At 34.4% G+C, this 20,779-nt stretch overlaps 1 protein-coding gene across 1 annotated transcript in view; it reads right to left on the bottom strand.

Moving 5' to 3' along the window:
- Positions 1-20,779, bottom strand: part of LOC124365026 (HEAT repeat-containing protein 1) — a 53,898-nt gene that overhangs the window by 24,998 nt on the left and 8,121 nt on the right. The window contains exons 6-14 of the mRNA XM_046820912.1: positions 19,179-19,468; positions 13,643-13,877; positions 10,126-10,474; positions 9,358-9,602; positions 8,563-8,844; positions 7,383-7,687; positions 5,487-5,673; positions 4,007-4,231; positions 57-280 (exon numbers count right to left, since the gene is read on the bottom strand). Coding sequence (XP_046676868.1) covers positions 57-280; positions 4,007-4,231; positions 5,487-5,673; positions 7,383-7,687; positions 8,563-8,844; positions 9,358-9,602; positions 10,126-10,474; positions 13,643-13,877; positions 19,179-19,468 — 2,342 coding nt within the window. The remainder of the gene's footprint in view (positions 1-56; positions 281-4,006; positions 4,232-5,486; positions 5,674-7,382; positions 7,688-8,562; positions 8,845-9,357; positions 9,603-10,125; positions 10,475-13,642; positions 13,878-19,178; positions 19,469-20,779) is intronic.

The raw sequence follows: 20,779 nt of genomic DNA, 5'->3' as shown, positions 1-20,779 counted from the left end.
TGATGTTAGACTAAAAAAAAATAAAACAACTAAATAATTATAATTTCAATGAGAACCTTTTGGTTGTGGTAGCAGAGGACACGGGAGTGGGAGGCAGGTCTGCTGTCATAGGCTCCAGCAGGCTGGCCACAACAGCAGCATCCAGTGTCACCCGCTTGACACAGGAAGTGGCAGCACTGGTGACCTCACTGCTCTCTGCCGTTGCAACACAACTCACAATCAGCGACAGCAGCCTGCGCTGCAGCTCGGTGCTCAATGTGGCGAACAGTTCCTTGTCAATCTGATAATCAGTGTATTTATGGTCAAATATTAAATTGATTTTACTAAACATTTCACATGTCTCAGTTGTGTAATTGACATACCTGGTCTATATCAGGTGTCCAAACATAACCCCCCTATTAACTTTTGAGCAGAAATAAAACAACAATATAAAGGGAGTTAAGTTATAAAACTTAAGATCCACGTCTGTATGACGAGATCCTTAAAAAGTTGGCGTTCAAAACGAACTCTTTGGATTGTTTTAAGTCACAGAGATTCAGGCTACAAAGGAGCTAAGCCTGGTTACCCAGCAGCTATCCAATGTAATCTATACGAAAAACCACGAGAAAGTGCAGTTGAGGGAGGAGCCTATTTTGCCCGTAACCTTGGAGCGGCCAACGAGAGCTGAGCGACGTTGCCAAACTTGTTCCCCGCTGTAACCACAAGCCGCGCGAGTCCAACATTCTTAAAATACTTAATCGTTACGCTCGAAAGAAATGTTAGAGCTGTCTTGAATTAATTAACTACGTATTACAAAATGTAATTTTACGGTCATTTTAAAAAAAAGTACATCTCTGTAGCTTATTTCCATGTTGAGTTAAATGGATTGAAATAAATTATTGTATTATATTACTCATATACGAAGATCGTAGGATTAAAATCTTTAGCCGAAATATAAATTAAAAAGAAAAATAAAAATACCGCAAAAACGTTAATTTCCCGTATTTAACAGTTAGATAATGCCATTATCATTGATATATAATAAGGCATTACATGTGTGCATAGTATAATCATGTTATGTTAAATGGATTTTCAATTTGGTAAGAAAGTTATCAAATACATTTGAAATATATGTTCTTTTCCATAAATATACTTATTCAGTACATAACGATGGAAATTGTTGCCGCAACGGTTTTGTTACGCACTTCGGTTCTCATAAATTTATAACCATTTGAAAGCATTTTTCCTACCTGGCTATTAATAGTCTTGAATCTGTGTTATGTAAAATTGTTTTTTATTACAAGTGGGTGATTTAAATATTTAAACTGGTCATAGTTGAAAAATCATACAGCACAAGTATTTTTATAATATGAATGCACTTTCTTATAAAATTCTAAAGTAACGGTTTTCTATAACATCCAATGAAATTTGAACACAGTACATAATAGATGATTCAGACGAGTGAAAATGTGGAGGAAACGGGTGAAATGCCTGTAAACAAAAGCCGCACCAGCCAGCAGTGGTGGTAATACCAGACGGATGAGTCATACTATTTCCAAGAAACAGCCCCTTCCTCCTTCCTGTCTCTGACCGTCAGTCAGTGCCTATTGTCGCTTCATCAGTGGCGGTTGAAAATACTGCATTCTCTTCAATTCTAGTACGCGTATATTATTTTGTGCTGAATTTTACTGTTGATGAACGTTTTCGTGTTTTTAAGTGTTGTTTATTAGTAGCTGTTATAAGTGTACCGATTATTTTCTGTGTAGTGTCAATTGTAATATACTTCTTATTGTGATTCCTTATTTGGACAAAATGGAGTGTGATGATGTTTGTTCAAGTGCACAGCCATCCGGAAGTAAGAGTGGTAGCGGAAAACCCCTACATAGTGGAGAACGACGTATTATTTACAACGTTTACAACTTTTTCAAAAAACTGTCGTTGACAAATTTCCGAGAAACTCTAAACTTTAAGCAAAGTGGTAAACTGTGTGCTGAGGCCTGTGGTGTAAGTGAAAGAACCGTCAACAAAATAAGTAAAGAAGCTAAGCTGGCCGAAGAAGATGGATCTTCATCATCAGAAATTAAGTTTTCAACGCCAGGAAAACAAAGAAGTCGAAAATCAAAAATAACAGGCTTTGACGACTTTGAAAAAGATGTTTTGAGACGAACTGTCCTTTCGTACTACGACAGAGGGGAATTTCCCACATCAAAAAGAATCACGCAGGATCTCAAACAAAAACTTGATTACAACGGATCGGTAACTTCAACAAATAGATTATTAAGGCATGTTGGTTTCAGGTATAAGAAAACCAATGATGGTAGAAAGTTTTTATTGGAACGAAATGATATTGTAGCGGCTCGTTTAAAATTTTTGAGAACCATGCAAGAGCTTAGAGAATCTGGTGATTGTAGGCCCATATATTACCTCGATGAAACATGGGTTAATGAAAACCATACTCGAAAATACATATGGCAGGATACGACTGAGTCTGGTGGACTAAAGGTTCCTCTCGGCAAAGGTAGAAGATTAATAATTTGTCATGTCGGTTCGGCAAAAGATGGGTTTTTTGCAAGAATGTAAGTGGGTTTTTTCGGTCTAAGACATCATCCAGTTCGGACTATCACGATGAAATGAACGCTGAATCGTTTAGAAAATGGTTTAAAAAATTGCTATGCATTTTGGAAGAAGGCTCGATCATCGTTATGGATAATGCTCCATACCACTCAGTACTCGCCGAGAAAATTCCAAATTCATCGTGGAGAAAGGAAGAGATTCAAAATTGGCTGTCTCGAAAAAACATACAATACTGTATGAAAGAAACGAAACCAGAACTTATAATGAGGGTTCTCCCATATAAAACCCAACAAAAAACTTATGAACTCGACGTATTAGCCAATGAAATGGGACATACAGTTGTCAGGCTCCCTCCTTATCACTGCCAGTACAATCCCATTGAAATGGTATGGGCTCAAGTGAAGGGAGAGGTAGCACGTAATAATAAGACATTTAAAATAACCGACGTTGAGAAACTTGTTCATGATGCTCTGGACAAAGTGACTAAAGAAGACTGGCAATCAAGAGTTCAGCACGCAGAAGCCTTGCAGCAAGCTGATTTTGAAAAGGAATGTATCCGCACAAGTGTTGTAGATAAAATAATTATAAACTTAGCAGACAATTCTGACACGAGTAGCAGTGAGGCAGAAAGTGAAAATGAAGAAGACTCCGACGTTTTGGCTACGATGTTGCCGCCTGAGAGCGAATAAATAATATACAAGTGCAAAGGTAAGAATATTATTAAGTCAATCATGCTTTTTAACGTATTTCATTTTAAAATAGTAGGCCTAAAGATTATTTAGTGGAAAATTTGATTATTTCATAATTTAAAAATATAATTGTTCGATAATTTTAAAATTGATTATCTTGTTATATTGTTTTAATTATTTTTAATCAAGCAACACGTCATGCAGTGTCCAATATAAGCAACATGTATATTAATTTTGTGTGTGTTTAGTAATCGTTTAAAATCACTGAAAAGTTGTATGGAAATAAGCAAGTACTTTACTCTGACTAACTGACGGGACGATTTGTTTGTTTTAATCGATAGTTAGTTTGTAATACAGGTAACATTAATAAACTATACAAGTAATTTAAATATAATATAGCAAACTGCCAACGCATTTTAAATATTGTTTTTCAATTATACTGATAAGTTTTAAATGTTCAGTGTCAGTGTTAGTTGTGACAGCGCAGCGGCTTATCAGCCACAATGCGCCAGCCGTGCCGGGCGGCAGCGGCAGTTGTGTGGCAACGTCGCGCAGACCAGTCCATTCTATTGGTCGCCGCCAACTGCACTCTCTGGCGGTTCCTTGTATAGATGAGGATGTATTCTCATTGTCTGATCAACTGCACAATTGATCTAACTTTCAAAGGATCTCTTCATACAGACGAGGAGTCCAGATTCTAGAAGTCAATCTGTACGAGTGTCAGATTTACTCTATCAACCCTTCCTGAACAGCACTACACTGACCTGGAGTAGCATGAGTACAGCGGGCAAGGCGCCATTAGTGCACAAAGGCTTGTGGTCCTTCAAGCAAGTTTCCACGAACAGCCAAACCTTCTCGACACTTAGTGCTGAAGCGGTGCTGGCACAGACTCTCTTCACAATCAATGTAAGAACACTGCTCTCCTCCTCCGATCGCAGGGGGGACCGCAGAATATTCATTGCAAGTGGCACAAGTTTCTCCAACAAGCTCTGAACAGTAGAAAAGTTTCAATAAGTATAAAGAGAACGGTTTTGTCTTCGCTGTAGAAAATAATGACTGAAAACAATTCAGTTACCAATAATGAATAAGTCATTGAATTGCTTTCACAATATTTGACAATATTATGTAAGTCTATGTTCCAAAATAAGCAGTTATCTCAAACTAAATATTTTACTTATTACATTTGCTTACCAACTTTTGCTATAATAACACTTCTTTATATAAAAGTATTCACATTGTATTCATATACAATTTAAAATGTTAAATTATCTTATTTTAATTTTAAAAGAATGTTAAATTTTAATAAACATAATATATAATCAATAATACTCATCAATTTATTTCTTTTCACCCTATAATATTTTTATATTAAATCTGAACCAGGTGCAATTTGTTGTATATAATTTGCACGTTTTAATTTTAAAAGCACTACTATGCTAAACTAACTTTTATTAGATTGTTTTATTAGATGAAGAATATCTATCTAACATTGACACCACTCTTCGTATATGAATATGTAGCGTACGAATAAAGATTGTTTTTATTTCATTATTTTCATTGAGTAATATTGTTTCGCCTGCACTGCTTACTTAGAATTCTGAAATAAAAAAACTCAATAGTAATGGAATAAAATCATTAATTTAAAAAATTGCATAAATTCATTTAAAATTCAAATGAAATAAAAAAGGAGACAATCTTTGCAATAGACCCATTGCAGAATGAATCGTATTTATTGCTAAAATCTCAACCAATAGGTTCCTCTAATATATGGATACAGCATATAGCATATACTGTACATTGTAAGATATATTAAAGAAATTTAAAATTCCAAAAGACATCATCTCCTTAGACTTACTGTCCTCTTTATATTTCTATAATACTGAAGAATGCTGGAATGAACAGTAAAATTCTATTTTATATACATAAACGCTACCTAATTACAACTAATTTTTGTAATCTTACTTTTATTTCAGTTTTTACATTATTTATATATTGTATCATAACATTTCTTTACATTTTAACTCAAATATTAGACTGCAATGACTAAAAACAGAGAAAATTATAGAGTTGTGCAGAATGGAAAAATGTTCACTAATGTTGTAGCCGCCTAAGCCATTATTTTGCTGCCTCCCCTTGTATCATACTCAAAGACTTATTTTACATAGTTGACAAATAACAAAAGAGTGAAATAATCGTATTTAAACCTTCAGGATAATAGGAAACCATTACTAGAGCCATACGTACTTGTGAATTGATCTGGTCCAACAGTTGTAGGAGATATGACCTTACATACATCGGCGTACCAGGAGCTATTATTATGTCCATCAGACTGGTGAGAACATTGGCCATCTCCTGTCGCTGTGCTTTCTCCTGAAGTGACTTTACTGATGGGTCAGGTGATAAGTGCATGTATAGGACCACGGTTATCTGTCTGTCGACATTTTACAAAATTATTTCACTCTAGTATTAATCAAAACAGCCAAAAAACACTTCTCATTATAAAAGAATAATTTCTAAGTGCAAATCATTTTTCAATATAGTGATAAAATATTTATTTAGGATCATAATTGTATCGGGAACTAAAATTGTGCATTTTTTGTAAATTTTAATATGGTTACCATTAATATCTTAACATTTGATAAACCACAGCATCAGTGTATGGATCCCCTTATCAAAGTACTCAATCACCACCCGACATTTAACCTGTTGACGAGTACAGCAAAACATACCCAAATGAGTGTGCACGGCATTTGCCGTTTGGTCCCGTATGAGGGAGCACGGCATTTTCCGTTGTAGACTAATGACTAAGTTCGTTCTCACTGACTTATTGTGGCGTCTAGCGGAGATTTTTGGAACTTTTCAGTTGTTCCTAATAGTGTCGCTGTACAGTGTACAGTGTTGCTAGTCCTGTATCGTGGTGGCACCTGGTGATAACTTTAAAAACTATTTTACGGAGGCGGGACACAAGACCCGCTACGCCTCCAAGGTCGCCATTTTATAAGGCCACTTCTCCAGAATGACACAAAGAAGCGTAAACTACTCAGGCAGTGCTATGTGTGCATGTAAACGCACACCACTCGAATTGGACAAAGAAGAAAAGAAACCAACTATGAATGTTCAACATGTGAGGTCGCCCTTTGTATATATCCTTGTTTTGAGCAATAATATCACACACTAGCAAAGTTTTAAAACGAGGTTATTGGTTTTAACAATCTACAATGTATTTTTATATACATTTAAACTATAATAAACAAGTTTATTAACATTTAAAAGTTTTTTTTGTTTTACTCCCTAAAAGTCTGTCACTGGTCAATGAGGCACTCAGTATGGACCGTCATAGCGGCACGGCAAATGCCGTGCGCACTCGTCAACAGGTTAATGTTATCACTTTTCACTAAGAAATTCTTAAGTTTCGAAAAATTGTATAGTCTCATGGTGATTAGTGAAGGTGGATAATCTATTAATTCCCAATCAAAGTAGACCAATTGCATCTTTGTTCTTGCAACAACATGAAGCCAAGCATCATTGCGAAACAGAATGAGACCGATAAAGAGCACGCTGAGATGCATGGTATAAAATTAACTTCATAAATGGAGTGTTTGCTGGAGCAGTACTATTAATTATTCTTCCTCAAGACGCATGCCTTGGTTCAACATGCTTACAAAGACATCCTTAGAAAACATGTTTAAAATGTTATTGCAAACCTGCCCCCATTTTTCAAACAGAAACAACCTCAAGTTGCCACTAGCTGGAAGCTCCATCAAGGGAATGCTCATTATGGCTACTTCCCTGGAATTGGAATCTCGCATATTCACACACCTCTATTTTTATTCACTACAACATTTATCAGTTTTACATTCTCCTGCTCATAAAAAATGGTTTAGCAACCAAAACTCAGGTACCTGATATATAATTACTATTAAACACCTTGAAAACAATCAGTTGGAGATTTCTGATTCCGACATTCCATTTCTACACTTGATAAGCAAGCCTTAAGGAATGTGCAGTTTACAGAAACATTACTTTATAACCAAATTTGACACATATTTTCCCTCAATAAAACTCTGCAAGTATGAAAAAGGGGAAAGGAAAATTAGTAGCATGAGTAATGATGATAATAGAACAAAATAAATAGCTTACTCATGGTCAATTTGGATCTCCTGGTAGTGTTGTGTGAGGAGGTCCAGCAGCTTATGGTACACGGGCAGAGCCAATTTCTGAGCAAGACTCTGGAGTACAGTGAGCGCATTGTGGCGCACATCGTCCTTTGGCGAGTGCAGGGCTACCAACAGCGCAGGCACCAGTACACACTCTGTCTCGGTAAGACAGGCTGACTCCTCCACAAGCAACCCCAGCCACGCCATGCACTCTGCTGCTATCTCTGGACATCCAAGTGCCACATTGCTCAGCAGATGTATTTGACTTTCCGGCGTTTCACAGCATTTCTACACACAACAAATCGTAGCATTATTGAAAACCTATATAAAATTACTAGAAAATGATGAATACTAAATTCTTTAAAACAAACCATTCATTTTACAATGAAATAAATTAAGACACTGTAATATCAGATAGTTTATAAGAAAAAAATACTACTTAGTGTATTGTAATATGTAATACAAGAAAGTGTTAACTTTCTCTATTCTTCAACCAAGCTATGTACATCATATGGTACTGTAGTAACACCAAATGCAACAGATTACTCTAAGAAACGCAATTAATTAAAAATTAAAAAGAAATAGAGAGGAACAAAATTTAAGATCAGGGCATCTTGTACATCTCCATCTAAAATTATATATTGTACCTCTGAATGAAATAAAATTCTATTTACCTCCTTATTACGTACAAGCTTTGTTTAACATTATTTTCTACAAATTCTTTTACTTTTCATCACATTTTACGGTAATGTGCAAAAATTCTTTTTACTTCTCTAGTGTAGTGTGGAGCAACCTCATCCTGCTGGAAAATGTAAGTCTGCATTTTTTCAACTGTAAAATGTGAAATAATGAGAATTTTCCAGTCATTGCCCTCTTAGAAACGTGAATTATTTCTGTTAATTTAACTTCTTTAGTATATATTGTATAGTAATTTCTGAATACAGAATAAAGGTAGACCAAATACTGCTATTAATAAAGCGGTTTTCCCAAAAAATTATGAACTGTTATGATTTTGTTACTACACTTTTTATTTAGAAACAACAATAATATTTTGCATAATGACAATTTGCTATTGTACTTTGCACTCATTCACATTTGGTTATTTTTGAATTAATAATAATAACATCTACTCGAAAACTTCTCTGAAATAATAAACTACTTACCTCAAACATTTTCTCACAGTAGCTTGAGTATGCTTTCCTGATGTACTTGTTCCTTGACGTTTTCATCTTTATTGCAAGTTTAAAAATATTAATCATAAGAGCTGCTCTTGGGTCTTTAACATCAAAAATGTGATTTTTCTCAGGAAATGTATATTTTATTTTTCTCATCACTTTCGACAAGATGTACAGACTACCTTGAAAAGGCAGTTTATTGTCACGGCAAGAAGATACAATGTGACCTAAGCTTTCTCCATCTAAATCCTTGCGAATATCGGAGCTTAACTGCAACATAGTAATGGATATTCAATAACACATACTAAAAACAAAATATTAACTTATGTAGTATGATATAGTTATATCCTTACAGAAATTAATGTCATACTGTATGTCCAATGCCGTGATCTTGAACTCAAATTGAAGAATATTTTTTGGAGAATGCGCTCTAACAGCTACAGTGGCACTAACACTCACATGAAAAAACAACTCTATATTATGTTTGCTATCGTACGTACTGCAAATAGTGAAATATTAGTTTAGTTCCTTAATTGCCTGAGAGATTGCAGGGCAACAGTCAAACCTGGATAAGAATCAAATTTTATAACTGTGACATACAGCGAAAAATCATCCACAACTATGAACATAATATGTAGTGAAAGTGATAATTTATTTTTTTATCTTGATCTGTATAGTATACCGTTATTACTAACAACATATCAACATATTTCATTAATTTGTTGGTAGTTTCTTGGCATACTGACAAAATAATCTACTCTGAATGGTAAATTTTATAATTACCTCCGAAGAACTATTGTACTCCGCCAACCGTTGAAGTAGAGAGGTGATATTATCAATCGAAACATTGATGGGCAGGACAGCAGCTGACACAAGCAAGGTCATCAGCTGATACACATTACCATGTGGTTCCAGATGTTTGCCTGCCTTAAGTACACTATCGAGGTCCACGCCTTCCAACCCCTTCTGGAGGAATTTAAAGACCTTTTCAGGAAGGCTCTTTGGTTCTACCACTTCATTCTCCAGTTCTGAAAATGATTATTCCCTTTAAGATTTTGAGAACTGTAAGCTGACCAACATTGACCCTATCAAAACTTCTATAATTTTTCAATATATTAAGATATTCTGTTTCCTACATTTCAGTTATCTGAAGTGTCAACACGTTAATTTAAATTATAAGTCTATGTAATGTTACACTATATTTTATAAAACAATTATAATGCTATGATATATTAATTACTACAATGTGGATACTATTTTACAGTATTATAATAACCTATAAGTAACATAACATATAAATAGTTTACTTTATTTTCACAATGTCAAAATCATATATTCTATATTGCCAAAACAGATATTGAGTTATTGAACTCAATAAGCTAAATTAAACTGTAAAAGGAATTACTCACAATTTAAATAGTGAGTACTCAAGCCATTATCTGAACCAACTCAGACCAAAATTATTTGCCTGTATAAAACAAAAATGTTGGCATGTAACGAACTGTAAGAATTGCTCATACTCTGATATGATAAGAAACTGTAGTGGATTACCTTCAATAAAAGATTTCAAAAGATTATTTTGTCTGACTGCAGTACACTTAAGTACTTTGATTGCAGTTGTCATTTCCACTTCTTTCTCGTCAGAAGGCAGCAGGAAGGGCAGAGTCAGCAGCAACACGAGTGTTGGGTCGGGCTCGGCCTGACTGGACTGGAGACGAGCGAGTGCTTCCGGAGCAACTGAGTGAAGTTTGAACTTGTGCCAGCATCGAGCAATCAAAGTGATCAGCTGTTCATTCAACTGCATCTGAGGCAAGTGGCTGGCCAGGTCTAGGGTTGCAACTAACACTTGAGTTTTGTCATCGGATAGTCGAGTTAGCAGAGTTTCCTGAACCCACTGTTCCTAAAAGGTGCAAAGAAATCTTGTATGTTAAAGAAATTCATATGATTTTACTTCAGAGCAATATTAAAAACTCATCAACTAAGAACTAATACAAACTCAATGACGGTTTGACCTGCTCTTTTTGAATGACATGTCCAACAATGGATTATCGACACACTAAATATTTCTGCTGTGGTGGAGATGAGCAAATTCTGAATTTAATCAATTCCAGCAATACTTAGTTATCTTCATTCTTGTGTTTTTGACAATACTGTAAAATTAATACAATTGGATTTAGATCTTTGTTATTACTATAAAATGGTACAGGCACCAGTATTCTAAAATGTACAAAAACTATTGTACATATAATATGCCTTATTGCATTATCACTTATTCTTAATCCTTCATTCTTCAGTATTTAACACGTTCAATGCTGACCTTAGTTTTAATGCACCATGCTATGCCCTGAAGTACTTTTTTTTAATTTAAGGAAGTGCTTAAAACTATTTCTTTCGTAGAAAAACAACAAAGTTATGTCAATTTCACTTTTCTTCAAATAAAAACAACCTGACGCGTAAGTGTGTATTCAGCAAACAGCATCAAACAATAAGACGCTTTGTACTCTTCGATGAAGATGCACTTACCCATAATGCTGTCAAAACATCTGTTATTTCAATTGTTTACAAATAAATCAGCTCAATTATTGGCTTTAATACATACCTTGTAAATTATAATGTTGTGGTGATATTTTTTCTATGTTTTTATGACAGTTTTATAAACATGTTATTTTTATTCACTGAATTTCAACGCTTTTGTTTTATTACAAAAAAATGTCTCCAATAAAACAGGTGGGAAACAAAAAATACTTAAGCTTTCTTATGAAAAACAGTTTTATTCTTATAAAAAACTAAAATATAAATTCAAAATTAAGTCTACTACTTTGGCAAGCAAAATAATGGTAAGACTAAATACCATTCTTGGTTGAGTAATTTTCAATGTATACACTATTTACACAAACATTTTTTTCAGTTGTTATGATATTCCTCATAACATCTTTTGAGGCACAGAGCTGGTTTTTCTGAGCCTATTATGTTTTTCCTATTGCCATTTCTGTAGTAAACTTGACATAATTTTCTACCTTCTTTCTTTGAAGTTTATTTTTGATGATGGATGATTGTAAAGGAAAGAGGATTTTTCCAGACATTTGCTATCGTTCAGTGAAACAAAAAATCAGTAACACTACGTTTCGAGATCTGCAATCTGATCTCTTCTTCAGGTAAATAGCTAACCTAACACATAATTAATTTTAACAAACTAGATTAAAATAAACAAGTCATACCAAAGCGTTGTGACACGCCTAAGTCAAGAATCACAACCACCATGTTGTGTGTCAACTTCACAAACTCTAAAACATGCACTTAATAAAAACTACACGCAACATTAATCATTAAAACTGAACTACAGAATACAGGTCACAATACGTCAGCATTCGTCTACACACCACCTACGACTGTCAGTGTAAACATCTGAATATGACAAAATACCTGTCCCTCAACATATATTTCCTGAAGCAAGTATGAAATAATTCATCTTTCATCCAATACTGTTTGAGCTGAGGCAAGTTTATGATGCGAGTGTAAAATAAAAGGCCAAGGAGAGTCTTAAATTCAGACAATGTCATATCTTTCCAATGATTAGTTTGTGATTTAGATTTTCGTTCAAAAAGACGTCAACTGCATTTAAATTATTTAACCTGATAATGGCATGTAAGAACCAATCATCAATAATAAGTTCAAAATAATACATTAAATTGTTGCCAGACAGTGGAACTTTCAATCCTGTTGGTTGGCTTAACAAAATTGTTTTCATCTGAGGTAATTATTCCCACTGTAATACAACATGATTTTTTTTCTTACGTTATTTTGCCAGTTGAGTTGGTGTAAACATGTGTATAAAAGATGGGGTATAAAAATATGAATAAAATCTAAACTAACCTAGAAGTAAATAAACAAAGCGATGAATTAACAGTTTCTTAAGCCTTACGGAGCTTCAAACAGATGCAATAAACCGTAAGAGATAGAAGTAAGAAGAAAGAAAAAATTTTAATTAACCCTTTGAGTGCCACGGGTATTTTCCGAAAGCATATGCATAAAGTGCCACGCTGTTTTTCGCATATTTGTAAGCTTTTTCGCATATTCCACTATTTTGGACGAGTTTTCCTTATCAGAGATCAAAATAAACTTCATTATACGTTCCTTCTTCCATAATGAATCGAAAAATACTTGATGAGTCATACTTCCTATCTCCAAATCTTCTCCAAATAGACACACGAATGACCTGACTTTTTCGAATAATGAAACATTGTTCTTATAGTTCTTGATGTTATTGATTGTCGTAATAACTTGTAAATTCCAAAATAGGTTAAATAAAGTCAGTTGGTTTTTAATACTGTAATTTGTTTTGTCCCCGATAAGGAAAACTCGTCCAAAGATAGTGGCTTCTTGAAAAGTACCAAAACAACATAAGTTTCACAGATAAAATAGTAGATAAACAACATAAAACTCGTATTTATTGATAGTTTGGAACCTATTGAATACAGCTGTCTGGTTATTTGACCAAAATAATCTTGTACTATATCAAATATCATCGAAATACGAAACGTCAAAATTGGCGACGCTGGCACTTTATGCACTTTTCGTACCGTCAAAATTAGCGACGCTGTGGCACTCAAAGGGTTAATTACTAACGCTTTCACACATCTTTCATACAAATTTACAGTAAAATATGTACTTGGAGATGTCAGTGTTTCAAAATTTTATTTAAAATAATTCAAAATAATAATTAGTAATTTGATTGTCTTTAAAGTGTACAAAGTGTTTGGTTATTTAGTTTCTACATCTCAGCTGATCCGGAAGATCAAAAATGGATTTACAAGACAGTCACACAAATTTTAGTGTAAGATATAAAATAATCATCAGAGCTGCTCTAACTACTGTATAACTCAAGTACTACATCTTTATATCATAAGGAAAATAAGGCAAATTAGAAGAAATCAAACAGAGGTACATGTTCCCCTTACGCTTCCAATATATTTGCCTACATCTATCTGTCCCAATTTTCTCCCTTCCCTATAAATAGTTCTCCCTATTATTGCTGGTAATTACAAAAACATTTTATACAAAGAGGTACCTTGAGCAACTCCATGTGAGATTTGATGTGAACAATTGCTTGCAGACGAACTTGCCATTGAGGATGGTTCAATTTTTGGAACAACTCATTCCGAGCAGAGTAATCAGGCATCAGCCCAAGCAAGTTAGAGTGCACTTTGACAGCCTCATCAAAAGCTTCTGGGTACGACTTCTCCAGTTGGTGCAGTGTGTTGCGAAACCACTCGTTGTTGACTAGGGGTTTATCAGCAAACAGCCTGAAAACATGATAAGTTATGGAAAAAAAAACACAAAATATGTAGAGAGAGTCTTGCAAGCTCCAGATAATAGCAGCATCACTAAGAATAAAATAAGCAGGCCTATACAGTGAAATGGCTATGAACTTTAAAAACAAACAAAATGCATGACACATTAGAAGGGTTACCATAAAGACAGCAGTTTTTCACTTTCCACGAAGCACAGAAGTTTATGAAAATTCTATAATTAATATATTTTTAAAGTATGCTCAAAATTACAACCAAGGTGTTGACTATAAATTTTCTGATTATACGTTGACACTTCATTTAGTTTATCTTTATGTGTTTTTTTTTTACATTAAAATTAAATCATTTACCATGTAGGTATGAATCCAGAAAAACGGTAAAACTCGACTCATTGAAATATGAGGGTATAACAGTGAAAGTATGCATTGTAAATGCTCTGTCTTATTCTATGAACGACTTTTTCATTAATTAAAAATCAAACTGTCCAATCATTTTCAATAATTTTTTTCAGTTTATATAGTTTATGTTATAAACACAAACCAGAAAGCTTATCATCTAATAATTTTGTTACTGTAGATCACTTTACGGTGTACATATTTGATTTAACAGTTCTTCTGGCTCAGTCGGAAGAAGTAGGTAGATTTTGTAAAAACAGAAATATGAATAAAAATGCTTTCTGATAGTACTTACATGTAATCAATATCTATCATATAATCAAAACAGTTTCAGATACAAAAAATGGTTAATTACAAAAATTATGGGCTCGGGGATCATGTTTGGTAAAGTTATGTCAAATTTTCCCTTAATTTATGTTAATATTAGGACTCGCAATAGCCTTATTTTCTACACAACTACCTAAAAATGAAGATATTTGTAAAACATAAAATTTGGATTATGTAAAAGAAAGCAAGATGGTGACAAAATAAGGTAAAAGATGTTTATGAATGTTTAAAAAAATTTTTAATTTCAGACATTTAAAATTATTTAAACTTTTGTTTGTGTTTTAATATAAATAAGGTGTATAATATTCACTTTTACTCAATAACCTATGTATATTTAAAATTCATGGTAAACAAATATTATCATGTTTATCTGATAATAAATGATAATAAATAATAAATAAATAATAAAGATGATAATTGATAATAAATGACGATGTTAAAATTGAGTGAATATTATCTTGGCAGGCCCACAAAACATACTGCTATCTGCAGATAATTACAGACAAGACACAAATACAGTTCGAGGACTTTAGCTGCATGCGTGACCTTGAGTGTGTGGTGATAGGCGGGAGGGTGCATACGATCGAGGCCCCACGTTGGCTGTGCCATTTTGCTCACGATCGGTTTTTTTAAGTGTGTTGCCCCTCGTTGGTTGTGCGACTTGCTTACGATCAGCTTTTTTAACCGCTTTTTAACGTGTGTTGTGGTCCCCTGTTGGCTGAGTCATATTGTTCCAAGTCGGTATTTTAAATAACGATCAAACTTCAATGTCTGTGGTGTTGTTGGAAGTGTAGTTTGTGTTAGTGAAAGTAGGCTACACCGTTATATATCACTAGCACTGGGTCTATATTTATCTCAGGTTTTTTAAGTAGGTTGAATGATAGTTCAAACGGAATATTACTCTATTGAAGGCTCTGATAAATTTAATATGATTATTTATATCAGGATAAAGTTCACAAAATATTCACTGGGTTCTCATCAATCACTTTGATTCTAATAAGTTTTGAAAGTAATATTCTTTGAGCTAAAGCTTATTTTCTTTACTTACCACACTTCTTTGTAGATGGGATAGTCAATGAAAGACAAAGCAAATCACTTTGATGTCAATTTATTCTGATGTCATACTGACTAATTGTACTCACTTTGCTTTGATAATTTGTTCACTAAAACAACATCCATCCCTGATTATAACTTTTAATGCACTATTGCACAGTTTCATCTACAACGAGTACACGTCCTCCTGCTTCAACTCCAGAGAAAGAAGGAAGAGTCTCTCCGGCTAAAACCCTGCGTACCGGCTCAAACAATGCTCATCCACTCTCCCCGTTCAAATCAGCGTCTTCACGATTGAATATAATTTAATTTCTTTTCTCATAATTATCGAAATTTTATCACGTTCACTATAATTGATCAATTTAAGTCTTTCTATTTTCCTTTTATTATTTTTTCTATAGCTTTTTATTTAAATTTTTGCAACATGTGCTTTCTGATGTGATGTCATCAATACGCAAGTCATTTTTATCCCACAATTGGCTTTTTTGCGTAATTTTATTTAGACTTTTATATAGTATATTTTATTTAGACGATAAAATTGCGGGAAGCAGCCCCTTCCACGCGCATCACAGCCGCGCAATGCCTTTGTGTCAGTCAGTCTGTCATTGACCTTGGCTGAGACAAAAGGCGTCCGTACAAACCCACCGAGTGATTGACTTACTTCAATTTACCTTTGCGTAGTGATTGCAGATTTAGCGTTAGTGCAAAAGTATTGATTATATTATTTATTTTGTTGTGATGTGATTTGTGTGGTGTTGATTTATTACCTTTGGTATATAATGTCAAAAAAACTAAGTGGTGCTGAGTATCGGAAACGAAGGTTAGAGAAAGGTCACGCAGAAAATCTTGAACTTAAGAAAGTAAAGAAGTTATCTACTTTTCGAGGGACACTTCAGTAGTTGCAGTTTCTCAAGAACCCACTTGTAGCTCACAAGTACCTACAAGCGATGAGCGATGAGCAAACACCTGTAGGCTTACCTGAAGATTGCAGAAGACCACGTCCTTCTTCAGGAACCTTTTTCTAAGGTAGGCCTAGTTAAAGCTGAAGGTACCGATTGCGAGTTGAACCTTAAAGAAAATGTAACAGCTGTTATAAGTTCTTCTGATAAGGGTAATTTTTGAAAACACTCTTACAGCCAAACAAAAACGACAAATAATAAAATTAGGCCCTCGTCAGCCTAAAGGGCCATTTTCAAAAGAATCAAAAGGGAGAAATAAAAATAGGGGATTTGACGAGAAATGGTATTTTCAAAAGAATAAAGAAAACCAATTGAGAATAAAACGTAATTGGTTATGCTATTCAAACATCCTCAATGTTTGCTATTGTCAGCCATGCTGGCTTTTCAATATGGCCTATACTGATGTGGGATTTTCGAAAGGTACGTCTGATTGGGCACATTTAGGTCGAAACATAAAAGACCATGAAGAAGATTCGCAAAGTCATGCAATTGCGTGTGAAATATACTATCGCTGGCAGTTAGGCCTAAAGTTGATAGTGAGAATCTGGAGGAGATTAAAAAAAGCCACTGATTACTGGAGACAAGTTTTAAGGCGAGTGGTGGACGTCATTATTACGTTAGCTACAAACGACTTACCACTGAGAGAGCACAGATTGTGTAATGACGATGAAGAAGCAACTAAATCGAAAGGAAATTCCCTTGAGATAATACATATGCTAGCAAGATATGACCAGGTCCTTGCAGATTTAATTAAGTTACCAAAACGTAGTGGTTAACTACCTTAGTCCTCAGATTCAAAATTAGCTGATCAACCTGATTTCCAAAGAGATAAAAAAAGAAAATGAAGGAAGAAATGAAAAATAGTCCCTATGTGTCTATTATCTTTGATACAACTCAAGATATAGCGAAAACCGACCAGCTGAGTACAGTGTTTCGTTATATAAAGATAAAAAACTGACGAAGGCGACAGGCCAATACAACTAAGTCATAGAAGAAGCGTTCGGGGGCTTTTTGGAAGTGGAAAGCCAGAAATCAGAATACTTATCAAATGTTGTTTTCAATATCATAGTAATATTGATAGTTATTGAAAGTGTGTTGCTTGAAACTATGGACATAATTTCTAAAAAACTTCAAAGTACCGAAGAAGACTTGGAACACGCAACAAAAATGCTCGTAAATCTCAAAACAAAAATTAACAAACTTAGGAATGAGTGGCAAACAGTTTAAGCAGATGCAACTAAGCTTTGTTTGCAATGGAAAGTTTGTACCACATTTCATTGACTCAAGAACAAAAAAGAAGACAAGAATGTTTGATGAAGTGCAAGTTGATGACCCTATTAAAGACAATGAGAAACGTTTCCGGGTTGAGGTGTTTCAACCGTAGCCTTGACATAATCACAACACAGCTGACAAAGCGTTTTGAGGCTGTTACTCCACATTACTAGTAGTTTCCAATGTCTGAAGCCTTCTGTTTTAGTTGGAGCAAATGATGAAGAAATCTTAGAATCAAGCAAAATTTTGATATTAAACTACCAAGATGGTCGTCTTCCTTAACTTAGGTCCACAGCTTGTAAGGCTAAAAACTTGTTTTTTAAGTCGCGTGGAAAAACTCAAAAGTATAAGGGATCTTGCAGATACTTTAATAGTGCGTGCTCAAGTTGGTTCCAGCTTTCCAGATGTTGTGAATGCTTGTTTGATTTTTTTGACACTACCTGTTACAAATGCAAGTGCAGAGAGATCATTTTCAAAACTTAAACTGAATAAAGAACTATTTTCGCAGGACCATGTCCCAAGAACGTCTGAGTGCCTTGGCAACCATATCTATAGAGCGCAGCAGAGCCAGGCACATCAACTTGGACGACACAATAACACAGTTTGCTAGCATGAAGTCACGAAAGAAGATTAGTTAAGATAGTAATATGCGAGTTGGTTTTGTAACTACTTAACTACTATGTTCACGTTTTAGATAATGTGCTCAAATTTAAACTAGGGTTTTCAATACATATTTATTAAATATATTGAAATTTGTACTTTCATTCCAAACCCTATGGAATTGAATTGAGATTTAAATACATATTGATATACACGTAAACTAGGTCTCTTACAAGGAACAAAACTTTATAAAGGAATAGTAGACTGTAAGTTATTATAAAAAATGATGTTTGGTCAAAGACGCCTTACATTGCTGATGAAATGATGCCAAGAAAGGTTTGTTACGGTAGTGAGTGAACTGTCGGCACTGATTGATCATGTAGGTAAAAGTTGGGGAAGGGGCGCCAGCGACTGAGTCGCTCCATGGCGCCAAAATCCTCACTACGCGACTGACTAATCTCCAAATCGAAATCGTGAGTTTAAAGTCGTTAAAGAGATTGTTGCGCCTTCTTCTCAGCGGCTAGCACGTAAACGCAACCCGCCACACAGATAGCGTTTATTTGTTGAAAGGGTAGTATTTGGGCCCTACGAGCACAACTAAATTCCTCCAACTGTACAACAAGGTTTGTTCTACTTTTCTTTTCCAAAACAATACATGTTGACTCGAATAAAAATTTCACTAGACTTACTTCACCATATTCCGTGCCTCGTCGTTGTTGAATGCAATCTCTGCCAGCAGCTGGGACACAAAGTCCTGGAGTGTTGTGTTGTCAGCTGTGAGACAGTCGGTGATGACAGCCGCTACCAAGGGGTAGACTACTACTCCATCACGGGCCTGTTGGGCAAGGGACGACAGGAACCAGGAGGATGTGGCCAGGTGAAGGAAGGAGGGGAGGAGGGAAGGAGTGTGGCCAACATGTGACTGACACATCACCACCAGTGCTAGTGTCACCTCACTGCGCAGGCTCGACTGGTCACTCTGTAACAATAGTATTCTTGCTTATTTATGTCGTAGTTATTCTGTACAATTTTGGTTACCACATCAGGTTGGCCATACTGTATTGCATTGTAGTGAGGCTACTCTCCATCTTCTTCTAGACACTGTATCTCCTCAATAAACCTATTTAAATGGATACAGTAATAAAATTATGTTTTTATATTTTTTTTGTACAAAAAAGTATGTATAAACTGCTTTATTTGTAAATAACTTTTTCAAAATTATTAAGAGATACACCTTACAAATGTTGAATTAATAAAGACGATGAAAGTAAATATAATTCATTACACGTAAGATGTAATGAATCCTACTACTGATTTTATTAGCATTCGGCTAAGCAAAACTGTATAGTAATCAAAACATTCTCCAGAAAATTTACAAATACCTTCACACTCATATAGGACAAACACTTAAAGGATAAAGTATTTGACAGTAAAGTGTAATAAATAGCACACAAATATTCCCTAAAATAAAAAAAAAACCAATGCAGATTCGTGAAGTATGGAAAATTTGAAATAGTTAAATAGAAGGTGCAGTAGATCAAGGGCATTGAGTAACACAATGTTTTAAGAATTTATTTTTATTCCATTAACCCTCCATCAGGCGCTTAAAATTAGAAACACCATCAGGCGCTCACGGAGGTTTCCTCCAGGTTAGCGAATAATGGATATCATAGTCGTTTAAACTGTTTTTATTTGTTTAAATATTCATACTGATTTTATTACAATGTAATATATTCATTTTTAGAAATTAAATAAAAATTACTCTCTTATGTAATGAATTTTCCAAATAAGAAATTCAAAATTAAAAAAAATGTTATTGTATAGTAAAAACATGATTTATTTTAAGGAATAATGCAATTAATTGTAAAAATGTTTAACCAACTGTAATAATATATGGAAATTAACTTAGTTTTTAACTTCTTACAAAAACAACTTACTTCAATTCTTGAGATATTATACAATTGTAATGTCAATTATTACTCTAAAATCAAAATTTATTCTTTACTAAAAATATTTTTAAACACTACACAGTTTCAAAAAATTTTCCTTTTGGTTCTTATAACAACAATGTGCACTCCATAAACAGTACTGAAATGTTCCCTAGTACACGGGTACTGTTCTGACAAGTCTCTCATCTTCACTCTCCATTTCACAAAATTCAAATAAAATATATTGTAAAACTTAAAAAGAAACCATCACAGGTCACACATTTAGGCGCACACGGATTATTATTCCATAAAAACTAAACACTATAACGCGCTCACGGAGATTTTGTCCAAGCACTACAAAC

The sequence above is a fragment of the Homalodisca vitripennis genome, chromosome 6 (assembly GCF_021130785.1).
Source record: "Homalodisca vitripennis isolate AUS2020 chromosome 6, UT_GWSS_2.1, whole genome shotgun sequence".
NCBI classification, from domain to species: domain Eukaryota; kingdom Metazoa; phylum Arthropoda; class Insecta; order Hemiptera; family Cicadellidae; genus Homalodisca; species Homalodisca vitripennis.
The sequence above is the reverse complement of the archived record's forward strand: the minus strand, read 5'-3'. Positions and strand labels throughout refer to the sequence as shown.